This window comes from Psammomys obesus, unplaced genomic scaffold, assembly GCF_907164565.1.
Source record: "Psammomys obesus unplaced genomic scaffold, mPsaObe1.curated_primary_1811, whole genome shotgun sequence".
NCBI lineage: Eukaryota > Metazoa > Chordata > Mammalia > Rodentia > Muridae > Psammomys > Psammomys obesus.
Window position 1 is genome coordinate 1102997 of NW_026596166.1, and position 16119 is coordinate 1119115.

Consider the following 16119-nt stretch of genomic DNA (forward strand, 5'->3'; position numbering starts at 1 on the left):
CAAGTTGTTTGGCAGCCGCCCCTCCAATGCTGGTTTTTCAGGGCCATTCTTCCCGTAGGTTATTTTCATTGTCCCCTTAATGTTCCCCATCACTCTCCTACCCCTAAAAGCTTTCACTTGAATGGCTCAGTGGTTAAGAGTACTTAGTACTTTTGTAAAGCACCCAGGTTAGATTCCCAGCACCCACTTGGTGGCTCACAGCCATCTGTAACTCTAGTTCAGGGGGCCTGACACCCTCTTGACCTTTATAGGTATCAGGGGTACATATAATCACATGCTTATTTGCAGGTAAAACATACATACACATAAAGTAAAATAATGTAAAAATTATTTTAAAAACGTGTATCTGGGCTGGGTATGTAGTTCATTTGGTATTGTTTGCTTAGGTTTAGTCTTCAATGCCACATATGATCCTATGTGGCACCTGTAATACCAGCACTCAGGAGGTGGAGACACGAGGTAAGAAAGGCAATCAAGACCTCATCATCAAAAGAAGTTATTTAGAAGCATATTGTATGGCTTTAAAAATGTTATTAACATTATGAAACTACAGATGAAACAAAAATATGTGACTCCTTAGTGAAGCTAGACAAATAAAATTATATGCATTAACCAAAGTATATTTCAAAGCTAAATATAAACCTGGGAATTGAGTCAGCAGGTAAAGGTGGAGCTATGTGGTGGAAGGAGTAATCCAGCTCTCATAGGCTGCAGATTCTCCTTCAAGTTCCACTCAGGTGGCTGTGACCCTGTCACATAATGTATATATATATATGCATTCAAACACACACACATGCATACAATAAGCAAAAGGTAAAAACTAAAAAATTTAAGTTCGAGCCAGCTCAGTGGCGCATGCCTGTAGTCCTAGCACTCTGGAAGGCAGAGGCAGACATCTCTCTGTGAGTTTGAAGCCAGTCTGGTCTACATAATGAGTTCATGGCAGCCAACACTAAACAGATAAACCCTGTCTTGAATTTTTTTTCAAGGTCATTTTAAGGCCAGCCTGTACTGCATGGGGCCCTGCCGAAAATTAAGATAGATAGATAGGTAGATAGATAGATAGATAGATAGATAGATAGATAGATAGATAGATAGATAGATAGATAGATCTTCCAGGCATCAATTTAGGTCTCTCTTTTTGTTTGGTTTTGTTCTTTTGAGACAGGATCTCTCTACATGGCCCCTGGAACTCACTATGTAGAGAGTTCTGTCCAAGTCTTGTTGTGAGTCTGTATGTATTGTCCTCTTCCACCCCCCATGCTGGGATTAAAGGTGTGTGCCCCAATTTAGGTCTCTTAATTGACTGTTAGAACTTAATGTTTTTCCCCTCTAAAGCTGTTAGAATTTCTCCCCCCTTTTCTGTCCCCACCCCTTCTTTCTCTCTTCTTTCTTTCTGTCTTCTTAACACAGAGTCTCACATATCTTATGCTGGCCTCCAACTTACTCTGTAGCCAAGGATAGCTATGAACCTCTGATCCTCCTGCATCTACTGCCCAAGTGCTGGGACTGTAGGCATACACCACTGTGCCTAGTTCATTCAGTACTGAGAATGAAGCCCAGGGCTTGTTGAATGCTAGGCGAAGCACTCTACAAACTACCACATTCCTCAGACTGAGGTCACTTTTCTCTATAGGGCAACAATGTCTGTGTGAAACAAAACAAGTTACTAGCTTTGACGTGGTGTTCTTTTCTACAGTATCACTGACAAACATAGCCTGACTTTTCTATCAGTAATTCAGTCCTCCAAAAAGGGAATCTGAGATTTAAACAAACAAACAAACAAACATATTTGTAGCATGGGCAGTCATCCTCCCATGATAAGATAAGGTCCAAGTAATCAAGAATTCTCTTGATGGTTGGAGAGATGGCTCAGAGGTTAAGAACTCTTGTAAACCACCTGTGTTTGAGGTTCCCAGCATCTTTCTGCTAGCTGTCTGTAACTCAACTTCCAAGAGATACAGTGCCCTCTTCTGGCCTCTGTTGGCACCAGGCATGCACATGGTGCACATACGTATGCATAGACATCCATGCAACACACACACACTAGCAGAGCCAGAATATACCACTGTTTAGGAAAACTAGATAAATAAATTACATGTATTAATCTGAGTATATTTCAAAGCTAAATATAAAGTTGGGAATTGAAAAGCAGGGAAGTGCTGGTGAGATGGCTCAGGACATCTCTGCCAAGCATGACAACCTAAGTTTGATCTCTGAAACATGTGGTAAGAGGAGAGATCCAGATCCTACAAACAGCCTCTGGCCTCCACACATGCACCATGGTGCATGCCCCTCACTCCACAAATGAGTAAATATTCAAAATAAAACAACATTGTTTTAAAGTAAAAGGAAGCAGGTGTAATCTTCCATTGCAATTGGTGATGTGCAAATTAAATATTTAGTATTACCTGTTTGTACCATATATAATACAAATTTTCTTTTTATTTTTTCATTTGTTTGGTTATTTCTTGTTGTTTTAGGTTTGTTTGTTTTTGAAATAGCCTCAGTATGTAGCCTTAGCTGATCTGGCACTCACAACAGAGACCCATTTGCTTCTCATTCCTAAAGGCATGCATCAACAGAGATGGCTATAAAAAATAAATATATTTGATTTGATTTTATATGTATGAGTGTTTTGCTTTGAATATATGTCTGTGCACCACTTGCATGCTTGTGTCTTTGGAGGCCAGAGAGGGTGCTGGATCTCTTGGAACTGGAGTTACAGATGATTGTTGGCTGCCATATGAGCATTGGGGGTCAAATGCAAGTCCTCTAGAAGATGAGCCAGTGCTCTTAACTGCTAAATCATCTCTCCAGTCCCTCTGCCCCCATCTCCACCATGTGAGATCTGGAAACTGAGCTTCAGGTATCAGGCATCAATGTTTTGACAAATTAAAAATAAATGCTTCTTATGCTTATTGAAAATTACTAGAAGAAACACTGAATTCTTGTGTTTCTAATACAAAACTGAAACACTGAAAATGCTTGTTTCTAATATTAAAATCCATATTGAAAGCCAGGTGTGATGGCTCACACACTCGGTAATCTCAACGCTCAGTGAGGTAGAGGTAAGTAGATCACTATGAGTTTGAGACCAGCCTGGTTTATAAACAAGTCTAGGATAGCCAAGGCTACATAGAGAAACCCTATCTCGAAAAACCAAAAAGAAAAAAAAAATCTCATTATTGGCCACTTTGGATAGACACTACTGCATTTTCCAGGGTCTTTTAAATATATGTTTAGGCATGGGTAAACAATTTGATTTTAATGTCTTTCTTTTTGCAAACTGTGTTAATACCGTTTCTATTAATTTTTTACATTTATTTATTTGTGTATGTTTTAGTGTTCATGCCACAGTGTGTGTGTGTGTGTGTGTGCGCGCGCGCACGTATGTGAAAGGACAACTTTCAGGTGACATGTTCTACCATGTGGGTCCCAAGTATCACCCAAGTCCAAAGGTTTGGCAGCAAGTGCCCTTACCTACTAAGCCATCTTGCTGGCCCTTGATAATCTTTCCTTCTAAAATTTATTGAAAATTTACCTTGGGAGGCAGGCTGACATTTTCTTTTACTAAGATAGTTATTCTTTAATGTTTATGTGTGCTTCGTCTACGTGTGTGTCTATGCACATTATCTGGTGGCCATAGAGGCCAGAAGAGGGTATCAGACTAATGGAACTGGAGTTATAGACACTTGTGAGCTGCCATGTGGGTACTGGGAACAGAATCTGGATCCTCTGAAAGAGCAGTCAGTGCTCTTAACCACGGAAATATATCCCTAGCCCCGAGGCTGACATTTTAAATAACTTATTTTAATGTAGCCAAAGAGCCAGCCTTCCTTCCTTCCTTCCTTCCTTCCTTCCTTCTTTCCTTCCTTCCTTCCATCCTTTTTTGTTTTGCTTTGTTTATTGTTTTGTTGTTGTTTGCCTGTTTTTTGAGACAGTGTTTCTCCTGTGTAGCCCTAACTATCTTGAAACTCACTCTGTAGACCAGACTGGCCTTGAATTCAGAGAGTTCTGGGATTAAAGACATAATGCTACCACCAGCCTGCTTTACAGAGCCATTTTCTAATAGAAGATACTTGTGCATTTCAGTGCCCTGTGGTTGGAATTCTGATGCAAGCCTGGACACTGCTTTACAGGCTTCTACCTGTCTGTCTCAGACTTGATCCTCATGCTTTTGTCTTCCAGTTCTCTCCTGCGCTATGGTGGCAACCTGTCTCTCCAAAGTGCCATGAGTGTTCGATTCAACAGCAATGGCACCCAACTCCTGGCCCTGCGGCGCCGCCTGCCCCCTGTCCTCTATGACATCCACTCCCGCCTGCCAGTGTTCCAGTTTGACAATCAGGGTTACTTCAACTCATGCACTATGAAGAGCTGCTGTTTTGCAGGGGATCGTGACCAGGTCAGTGCCTTTACCTTTTGCATCCCTGTGTCTATCTATATTGCTCTCAATTTCTCTTTTGTACCACATGAAGTAGGAACTATTGAGGAGAACAGTGATTTTTATGTTTTGCCTCATAGTGACTGTCTTCATCTAGGATGTCAGGGGGTACATTGAGTCAAGACACACCCTTGTAAACCAAGGCTAGTTACAGCATGGTTCTAAGCAATGAGTTCTGCCACATTTGTGAATGAGTCCTAAGATTCTACGAATGTGCCATTTCAAAAAAGAATTTGTGGCAAATTAGCTTGTCACTGGGAGACATTTCAGTAGCACAGTGATGAATAAGAACCCACACGCCATCCGGAAGACATGGCTTCTTGAATAGCTTTTTAGGGTGACATTATTTTCTTGGATAAAATGGCCTCAAGCAGCCTTGTTTGAGAAAGAGCCAACATCATAACTGGGACTTTCCTACCCTAGCTGTGTGTTTCTAGTTTTTTTCTGGATAATGGGACTGAAGATCCTATGTTGATTTAATGGGTGCAATGTACAGGCTGGAGAGATGGAATAGGGCTTAAGAACACTTGCTCTTCTCCCAGAGGACTGTAGTTGGTTACCACCACTCAAATCAGGCAGCTTATAACTACCTGTAACTCCAGCTCCAGGGGGTCCTATGCCGTCTTCTGGCCTCCAGGAGCACCCCAACACATGCAGCATACATAGACACACAAATGTACACAGAAATAAGTTAAAAAGGTGACAGTTTAAAAATGGACTTGGCACATTTACATCTCTCTGGGCTAAGGGGTTCTGAAGTAGCAGTTGTCAGTGATCACTTGGACTGGCCTCAGTAATTGAACTGAGTAAAGATAGATGTAAAGAATCTATTGCTGGTGATTCTTCATCAATATAACTTTTTCTTTTCAAGGATAATGAATCTTATTGCTGCCTAACATCCAGATTAGGGAAAAAGAAATGCTAATGTTGTGGACCCATCAACTGTCACATTTTGACATTAAATTTGGCATAGGCAGCTGGGTTTGGTGGCACACACCTTTAATCTCAGTACTCTGCTTTGAGGCCAGCCATTTATCTATATAGTGAGTTCCAGCTAGCCAGGACTACACTATAGTCTCACTATTCACTATGTGAGACTCTCTCAAAATTAATTAAAGTCTCATAGGCCATAACTCATCTCTTTAGGAGTATTTGTTTTTGAAAAGAGGTGGAAAAGAAAGAATTCTTTGAGAATCTCAAAAGACTCTGGTTTTTAACTAGAAGGGTTTCTCAAAGCTAAAGTTGCTGATGTTGTAAAGATTAATATTTGAATCAGGAAAAGGGTAAATGCTTAGTGAGTAAAGTAACATGTAGATAGATTATAGAATTGGTGTCCATTTTTAGGATTATTCTTAATTTGGAATTCTAGAGCCTACCAAATTGAGATCTACATTGAACACCACTAGATGGCCTCAGTTATATAAGGGATGTTTCCTAGGAAAAACCACAGATCTAAATGGTTTTGTTTTTGCCTCTGTGACATTACAGACTTAAAACAACAACAAAAAACATTGTGTGTGTTTGTCTGTATGAGCGTAATGGGTACTGTGTGTGTGTTTGAGTCTGCAGAGACCAGGAGAGGGCATTGAATTCTCTGGAAGTAGAATTTGAGCAGGTAGTTTTGAGCCATCATGTGGGTGCTGAGAACCGAAGCCATCTCCTTTGAAAAAGAGCAAGTGCTCTTAACCACTGAGCCATGTCTCCAGCCTGCCATTTCCTTTTTTCCTTTTTTTTTTTTTTTTTTTTTTTTATTAAATCCAGGTTTCATGTTCAGACTGTCCTGGAACTCACCATGTAGCTGAGAAAAACCTTAAACTTGTTAATCCTCTTTTCTTACTTCCTGAGTCAAATGCTGAGGTTCCAGGTATAAGTCCAAGCCCAGTTGATGCTGATCTGGGGGTTGAACCCCCAGGGCTTTGTGCATGAGAAAACACTCTGTCAACTGAGGCACATCCTCAAACACATTTTTTTTTCCTTGAGTGGAAGAAAAATCATATTCTAGATAGGCAGCAATAGCATTCAACTTTCTGCTGTGTAGGATGAGTGATTTGATTCAGTGTTGCTGTGGAAATGTCATCCAGGCTTCCTCCTCTTTCCTTTTTCCTTTTCCTTGTTTTGTTGATCTTTTCTCTCAGTTTTTGTTGTTGTTGTTTTGTTTTTTTTGAGACAGGGTTTCTCTGTGTAGCCCTGGCTGTCCTAGACTCACTTTGTAGACCAGGCTGCCCTCGACTTTAGAGATCTGCCTGCCTGTGCCTCCCTGAGTGCTGGAATTACGGGCATGTGCCACTGTGCCCAGATTTCCCCCCTCATCATTTAACCTGTTATTCATGGGATTCTTAGCTCACTGACTAATAAAGAACATGCAATAAATGTAAGTTTATTCTCTTAGTGCCATGAAAGTAGGCTGAGGTGAAAGAAAATAGATTGTTATATTCTCTTCAGACTCTATATTAGCATCCAAAGCCTGTCTTCACGGTACCCTTAAAATATCCAGCTCAAAGGCCTTTGCCAAAGTAGAGCATGTAGGACTATGGTCCTAGTGCTGTGAATATTTTGGCTGGATGAGTCTTTGCTATGATGGGTTGTTCTGTGCCATACTATATGGGCAGCATCTCTGGCCTCTCCTCACTAGGTGCTAATATTGTCGTTCTCATTTGTCTTCCTGAGAGGCAAAAATGGCCAGACATTGCCAAATGCCCCTTTAAATAGGGAATGTGTTCTCTGGTTGAGAAACTATCGTCTTATATTGTAATTATTCAGCATACCAACGGGCACTGGGGTAGGTATTGCCGGAGTAGAGCCATGTAGTGTGTTTCGAAGATACAACTGGTTTTGCCTTATAGATTAATACATAATGATAAAAAACATTTTCTTTTCTCTATTCATAGTTAATGAGGTTATTATTTATGACTTTTATCTTAGTGGGAGAGTTTGTAGGACATTATAGTCTCTTTAATAAATTACACTGCTTTTTGGTTGCAGTGAATGGTTTTTCTTAGATGAAAGAGGATATAAAAGTTATTGACTCTGGCTTGAATCAGTCTTCAGTCTGCTCTTGTCCCCCTTACAGATTGTCAGAGACATTTAACCTAGTGGATTAGGAAATAGATTTATGTTTGACATTTCTGTTCACTTCTTAGGGACTGAGAAGATAGCTAACTCATCATTGTCTTATCTCCAAGTCCTAGGATGTCTTAAGAGCACACTATAAATATTTGTTGAAGTGACTGTTGATTACTTTGATCAATCTGTGGTGTTTAGCTTTCTGGACAGAAAGCTTCTGTAACTGTAAGTCAGGATTGATAATAATTTTTCCTGCTCAACTTTTAGAGGCCTTGATTAGGATGAATTAAATAATGGATTTACACTATGCAGAGGTAGCACATGCCTTTAATTCTAGCACTCAGGAGGCAGAGGCAGGCAGATCTAGGAATTTGAGGCCAGCCTGGACTACAGAGCAAGTTCTAAGACAGGAAAAAAAAAAAAAAAAAACAAACGAGTAATGGATTTACAGTGAAACTAGTCAACTAAGCTTATAGTTTTAAGAGTGCAAACAGTTTAAGCATTAAACAAACTTACTGTTGTAGTGTTGGAGCATGTCCCTCAGTGGTGATTCATAGGCTCTGACTTTCCATAGTCAAGGCTAACACAGCAGTGGCCAGTTCACAGTGATCTGTACAACTGGCAGTTTTTGACTAGTCCAGACAGGATCTTTATACATAGTGCCCAGTCTGGCCTCAAACTTGCAGTCATAATGTCTCAGCCTTCCATCTAAGTGGGTAGGATTACAGGCATCCACAACCATGCGCAGTTGGTCTTTATATTTGACATCATTCCTGTGTCTATACTCTGAAAACTCCCTCAGCCTGGGGTTCTGTGCTGTGCGTTTTCGTTTAGTCATAGGCTGGATAACCATCCCAGAGAGGAATCTGGGGATTTCCATAATAGGAATAAATGAACATGGATGATCCCATTTATCTGAAACAGCCTTGTAGCTTTTAATTACAAGATTAATCAGGCCCTATTAGTGGATCTGGATATTGTGCCAGAGGCCACACTTATTTTTATTTTTAATTTTTACCATCCTAGGTTTACTAGGTAGTTCATTTACCTCTAAATGAAATCAATGTTTTGATAAATTAGACTTAAGGAATAAAGAGTGAAATAATGCTGAGCCCATGGTGTGTCTTATAAGTTCTAACCATAGAGTTGTCTGAGATCACTTGAACCAACTCTTCCATTTGAGAAAGCTGAGGTTCAGAAACGTAAGGTGTCCAAATCACCATATATATGTTTATGGCTGAGTGAGAACAAGAACGAAGACTCTTAGAAGCAGGACAGACTGCAAAAATTTGTCTGGAGCATACAATAAGGAGTGGTGAAAACTTGTACTTAACTGAAAGGCTTATGTTCTGTTAGGATGGTCTGGCTTCCACTCAGTTTCAGTTCATCACTGCCATGACAGTCTCTGTGTTGCCAGATATCTGATATTTTTTTTTAAACAAAGGTAAATTTTCTTGTGAAATCTTGTTTTTAATTACTGTAACAAATTGATCCTCATTGTAGTAATAGAGCAAATATGTGTACTATCTCTATTCTGATGCAGACCACCATGAGACCTCTGTGTCTCATTCCATGGTGTATTGTACCTTATGTTTGGTTCTATGGTCAGTCTAATTAGTGGGTGAGTGAGAACAGGGCCTTATGCCTATTAAAATAATAACACAGATGTTTGATGAATGTTTATTGTGCTTTAGATACTATGGTGGACCAGTTTACATGACTTTGCATGCTTTGGTTTTCATTCAAAGTCCTTCATATAGTCTGCCTTCCCTGCTTCAGGCTATCAGTGCATGGTTTGTTTATTTTTAGTGTATTTAAATTATCCAAATTTAATAATATTCACTGCTAGATTAAGCAACAGTAGCATTCAACAGAATATCAACAGAAAGAAAACCCTAACAAAAGATTTGGACCTTTTCGGGGGCTGGAGAGATGGCTCAGAGGTTAAGAGCACTGCTTGCTCTTCAGAGGTCCTGAGTTCAAGTCACAGCAACCACATGGAGGCATCACAACCATCTGTTGCCCTCTTCTGGCATGCAGGTATACATGCAGGCAGAATATTGTATACATAATAAAATTAGTAAATCTTAAAAAAAACAAAAAAGATTTGAACCTTTTATTGTTTTTCTTTTAAGACACAGTCTCACTATGGCCCAGCTGACCTTGAATTTTTGGTCCTCAGTGATCCCCAGCTTCATCTTCCTCCCTTGAGCAGCTAGGGCTACAGGCCCCATCCTTGGACTTGTATACCTCTAGCTCTAGAGTCTAGTGAGTGATCTTGTAGCAAAACAGCATTTCTCCCTTAGAAGTACCTGAGCTCAAGTGTTCTCCTCTCTCCTTCATTCATCCTTACATTTTGTTTTTCTTCCGGAGACTGGACTTGGTTACATCCTGTCTCCTAGGTGAGCAAAGCTCTTAATGGATTAGAAAGAAAGTTAGTATTCTGCCTGCTGGCTTTTTGATACACAATCATCTTTTATTCCTTTTTCACAGTTCCTTGAGTGCTTCTTGTCCTAGCCTCGGTCCAGCAGGGTGCTCAGGCTTCTGAAAAGCCAGTCTTTCGTGCTAACAACTTGTGTACCTAGAAATGGACATGCTGATTATTTAACAATCTTCTCTTCTCACTCTCAATTAACGCTAGGCCTCCTTGTCTCTCTCTTGCTGAAAGAGGAATGGGGAAGGAAAGAAAAATAATAACCAAGTGTTCCTGAGGGTGCTTAGGGTGACTGAGCATTGGGATCTCTTTCTTATAGACTTGACAGTTGGCAAGGGCTCCCAAAATCATGGTAATAAAATTATTGGCCCTTCCCCCAAAGAGCTGTCTTGTGAATGAAGCCAACAAAATGACCTTAAAGATGTGGCCTGTCCTTAAGCATGACCTCACTACTCACCTTCTCTCTGTTGATGTGTGTGTAGGATGAGCAGCAAGAATATATGTGTAAATTTACTGCCACATTGTGGTGGTACATGCCTTTAATTCCTGCACTTGGGAGGCAGAGGCAGGCGGATCTCTGTGAGTTCGAGGTTCAGCCTGGTCTACAGACTGGGACAGCCTGGGCTATGAAGAGAAACCCTGTCTCAAAAGATAAAAACAATAAACAAACAAACAAGAACTTACCAGATGGGAGAATTGCCCAGTAAAACCCTACTTTCTATGACTCTCTTACCCCCTCTAACACTCACTTGAGGACCCTCATATGATATAAAATAATATTTCATAATATTTTATTATGTTTATCTTTATAATATTTCTTTCATATGAAATAAAATATACTTTTTACAGGAAAGTGTGAATCTTAAGAGTGCCATTCTTTGATTTGTTTTATGGCTTTTGGGTAATTTTTTCCACTTTTTTGCTTTCATTTTCTTCTCTTGTATATGAATCTACAGAGTGACCTTTAGGTATAGTTGGTTTCAACCCCCTTGAAAGTGAAGCCTAGAGTGATAATGGCAGATGGAGTCAGTAGTGGAACAAAACCAGGATTAAACAAACTTCCGTGCCTGTGATTATGCACATTTTTCATAATCATGTTGCCTCCTGTTTTACTGAGATCAAGTGGTCTTTGTGGGCCAGTGAGAAAGAGCTACATATAGAGTGAATGGCCAATGAATTCTTTGTACGCTTTTCTTTTTTATTATAATTTATGCAGTATTCTGGCTCACATGGAGGCAGGCCAGAAGTGGACACCAGACCTCATTATAGATGGTTCTGAGCCACCATGTGGTTTCTGGAATTGAACTGAGGACCTTTGGAAGAGCAACCAGTGTTCTTAGCCTCTGAGGCATCTCTCCAGCCCCTGATGAATTCTTTGTATGTATTGTCTAGGGAGTGAATCTTTAAAGGGATTTGTTTTTATGTATGTGCTCATGTGCCACAGCACATATGTTGACATATGTGGACAGCCTTCAGGTGTTATTCCTCACCTTCTTACCTTGTTTGAAATAGGGTCTCCTCACACTGTGTAAGTTTAAGACAGCAGAGTCTTCTGTCTCCTCTTCCTGTTTCCCTCTTGGGGGCATGCTGGACATTAAAGGAGACTTTTCTGTGGATTCTGGGGATCCAAACTCAAGTTATCAGGCTTGCATGGCAAGTGCTTTTACCCACTGAACCATCTCTTCAGCCACCAGGAAGTGAATATTTTGTATATTTGTTTATTTTGTTTTCTTGAGACAAGGCCTTACTGTGTAGCCCTGGGGACCTGGAACTGGATACATAGATCAGGCTGGCCTGAAACTCACAGAGATCCATTTGCCTCTGATTAAAGGCATATGTCACCATGGTCTGTTAATGAATGACTATTTTAGGGGATTTTGTTTTAACCAGGTCTGGTGGTAAAGACCTGAAGTCCTAGCCACTGAAGACGCTGAGGCAAGAAGATCCTGCCATCCCCAAATGAAAAGCTAGAGGAGAGCCAGGAAGGGATGTAGTGCCGTAGTGGTGTGCTTACCCTGCATGTGTGAGGCCCTAAGACTCAATCCCCAGGACCAAGGGTAGACTGAAGAGAACCCGTTTATTAAATCAGCTGTTTTGAATTCTTTTGAACCTTGGGCTTTTTTAAAAATCTGGAAGCCTTGAACACTGTCAGAAAGTACATACAACCACATAGTGTTTGCAGGTAATCATGAGGGTTTACAGGACTCCTGGAGCCGGGAGGCTCAGCGACTACCAATCTTCCACAAAGAATTTTTCACTTAGATGAGGTTCGTTCACTGAGTTTAAGAACTTAGAAATCATGGAAAGCCAGCTAGAAATGGCCAGGTTAATAACTGTTTGACTGAAAAAAGAACACAAGGTAATTTGGATTTATTCTTAGATTAGGAATAAGTGGAATTGTTGTGATCTGGTGACATGATATGCCAGTTCTCCTTTAATGTACAACCCTAGCTACTAGTGGAATATAGTTGGAGTGAGACAATCCATTCCCCAAAAACTGAGGCCCCTAGAGAGAAGGCTGGGCACTAATGCCATTTGGTTAATGGCTCTTCAGCCCAAACCTGGGTTTCCAAAATGAATTTCCAGAAATTCTTGCCTTTGCTTATAGCAGCTGATAATGATTTGGACAGAGCTTTGTAAAATTTTTCTTTCCTACTGATTATTTGAATATTATTGGCTGCTGTTATGGAATATTTCTTTATTAACATATTTTCCTACTCAGCATAATGTTTGGTTATTAGTAAACCAAAGAATTCCAAGAGTTTAATAGAGCTAAAATGGCAAGCAGTCCAAAACAACAAAAGTAATCTAACTTTACATGCAAAACTAATATTTTTCTTATGGATATGCATATGTACTTCTCCTCTGGGTGTGAATATGCATATGTGCTCATGCTCTGGATGTACATATCATATACTCTCTCTAGGTGTGCATATGTGCATGTTTTCACTCAAAGCCAATGCAATTCTGTTTGTCTTATCACCAGTTAAATCTGGTGTGCCCATTTCGGGAGAACTTTTGCTTTATTGTTTTAGATAATATTTGTGACAGGTAATAGTGTCAATGCATAATTAGATGTTTATTTATACAGCTAGCACATCTTTCTCTAGAAATGATCTCTAAACAGTCTGTCACAAAGTTGTGTTATCTTATTTTCCCCCTCTGACAAAGGTCAGGGGAACTAAAGAGCTGTGTTTAATTAAATAAAAGTAGTTGTTTCTCTTTTATTACTGGTCCTGGCCACAGAGCCATCTGGGTTTTCTAACCTGGTCAATACAGTTAATTATACAGACATGCTATTTATTGAATAATAATAAATTACTGTGGAAGAAGCCTTTGGATAGAACTCTAAGTTGATCAGCACAAAATGAGTAGTAACTGATTGATATGTTTCCTTCGGTAGATGTTGGGAGATATTTAGAGCCATGTACACATGCATGCCACACACACACACACACACACACACACACACACACACCACACCACACCACACAGACTTTTGTGTATGCTTATCTTTCTTTCTATCCATCCATCCACATAGCTGTCAAGAGAGCAGCAACAGATTTTTTTCTTCCCAAAGGGCTTGTTGAGACCTAGTCTGAGTATTAATTGTACTATGCCTCGTGGATAGCTTTTACCTTTTGCTTTTTGATTCTTTGGGTTTTTCCCCCTTTTAATTCAAATAGATTATTATTTCTGATAACCATAATTCTAAAATTATATAAAACTTGCAGTGTAGCTACCAGGAATTTACCTATACTCCAGGTAGTCACTAAAATAACTTTTTCTGTAGTGGGTATAATTTAAATCCTTCTTTGAACATTCGTTCAGTGTTAAGAGATGAAGAAGAGCACTAGAAAGATGGTGTATTAGTTACTTGTATTGCTATGCTAAAACACCACGACCAAAGGCCACTTATAAAAGAAAGAGGTTAATTTGGCTTACAGTTTCAAATGGTTAGAGTCCATGATGTAATGAAGGAACAGCTGAGAGCTACAAAGTAGTGGGGGGGGGGAACACAAGCCCACGGTGACACACTTCCTTCAAAAAGGCCGCAGCTCTTAATCCTTTTCAAATAGTTTTAGCAACTCAGGATCAAATATTCAAATATATGAGCCTATCGAAGCCCTTTTTGTTCAAACCATCATAAATAACTCAGTGGTTAAGAGCACTTGTTGCTCTTGCAGAGGACCCAGGTTTGAGTCCCAGCACCCAATGTGGTAGCTCACAACCATCTGCAAGCTCAGTTCCAGGGAATCTAACCCATGTGCATGTGTATTTACATACATGCAGGTAAAACATTTGTATACATAAATTTAAAAAAATTGAGATGAAAAAGTAGGGGCTAGAGAAATGACTCAGTGGTTAAAAGTGCACGTCTGTTATCTAAGTGACTGTTTCTATACAGGTTAGCATCAAGGCAAACAAGCCCATGCCATTGCCTTGTGTGGTAGTCTTCTTATTTCTGATGTTTTTATATGTGTTCTTGAGAGTAACTGTGAAGGAATGATTGCTGAGCCTCCCTATGCTTGATCATGTTAGTCTCTGTGTACTAACAGGGTTAGGTTAAACTTCACTGCGAACAGTGAAGTGAGTCATTGTATGGCCAACTGTTAATCTTTGATACTAGTTGGAAAACACTGTGGAGAACATGGACCATACAACCCAAGCTCACATTGTTACTTGTCTTCTTGCCCAAGTGCCAGCAGAGTATGTCTCCTCCTCCTGCATTTCCTCAGCTCTGAGGAAACAGCTGGGGAAATGGGGACACTGTTGCCTGCGTAGTAGTATTCGATGCAGTCTTCCTCCTTTGGCATCTCCTTGTTCTGTTCCACCTTACAAGGTAAAGGTTCCTAATAACAGATTTGGGGGGAGGGTTGTTTTTGTTTTGAGACAGGGTTTTTTTTCTATATAGCCCCAGCTATCCTGGAACTTTCTATGTAGACCAAGCTGCCTGCCTCTGCCTCCTGAGTTCTGGGATTAAACACATGTGCCACTATACCTAGCTGGAACTTTTAATTTGTTTAGAGTGAAGTTAAATGAGAATGAGAAATTTACCCAGGAAAAGGCAAGTTCTTCATTTTCATGTATCTACCTGCCTAAAAACAATACCGTTTTATTTATTCCTCTCTTCTCCATTCCCCCCCCCCCCACACCTTTATTTTTGGAGACAGAGTCTTTCCTATACTGTATAACCCAGACTGTCTTAAGGCATCCAGTTTTCTTGCCTGGGCCCCCAAAGTACTGGATTTAGAGATGTATGCCACCATACCAGTTTGATACCTAATTTCAAACAGAATCTATGCATTCTTACCCCAGAAAACCCATTATATCTAAAGCTGATCCATAGTTAAGGGGCTTCTAGCCTAGGTAGCAGTAAGTTTGGCACCAGAGCAGTTATCCCAGATTCCTATGCTTAACATGTCCATTCCCTTTTTGTGATTTAGGATGTTATACAACCAGTGTTCACATTTAAAACATCACTATGGGGCTGGTGACATGGCTCATCAAGCCTTTCAACCTGTGTTCCATCCCTTTGATCCACATGTTGGTAAAAGGAGAGAACCAACTCCTAAAAGCTGTCCTCTGAGTCCCACATGCCTTCCATGACACAGGTGGCCACCCCTCCACAACACGCAGACATAGCCCACACCTCTGGAAGAGCAGTCAGTGCTCTTAACCTCTGAGCCATCTCTCCAGCCCCATGATTCTTTCTGAAAAATATACATCAAACCAAAACAATTCCTAAAAACCTAATTGAAATTAGACATGAAGGTGTAGGAGAATATTAGATCTGGGAGATAGCTGGGTGTGTAAAGTGCTTGCCTTGTAAACATGAGGACCCCCCCCCCCCCAACTCTCTCCAGAACCCATGTGGATAACTGGATCATGGTGGCCCAGGCTTGTAATCCCATGGGGATGAAAGAGATACCAATACCAAGAGAAAGAGAGAAATTATACCTCTGTTTTCACCACTTAAGAACTTCAGTTTGATGGTTCAGTACAAATGATTATCTTTTGGTGAATGTTAAGGAGCCCATGTACTGTATCTTTCTCTTGGTAGTGACTGGCATTCAAGCTATTCTGTCTTTGTCTCTTGTTCAGTCTCCATGGCAGAATGCTTTAGAGAGCCCACCAGGACTTCAGTCTTGAGTACTAGCCATTGGCAGGCCTCACT

General features: G+C 40.3%; 1 protein-coding gene across 1 annotated transcript in view; it reads left to right on the plus strand.

Moving 5' to 3' along the window:
• The window catches only part of Dcaf5 (DDB1 and CUL4 associated factor 5), a 71455-nt gene that overhangs the window by 29633 nt on the left and 25703 nt on the right, over positions 1–16119 (plus strand). Inside the window, exon 6 of the mRNA XM_055595309.1 lies at positions 4192–4405. Coding sequence (XP_055451284.1) covers positions 4192–4405 — 214 coding nt within the window. The remainder of the gene's footprint in view (positions 1–4191; positions 4406–16119) is intronic.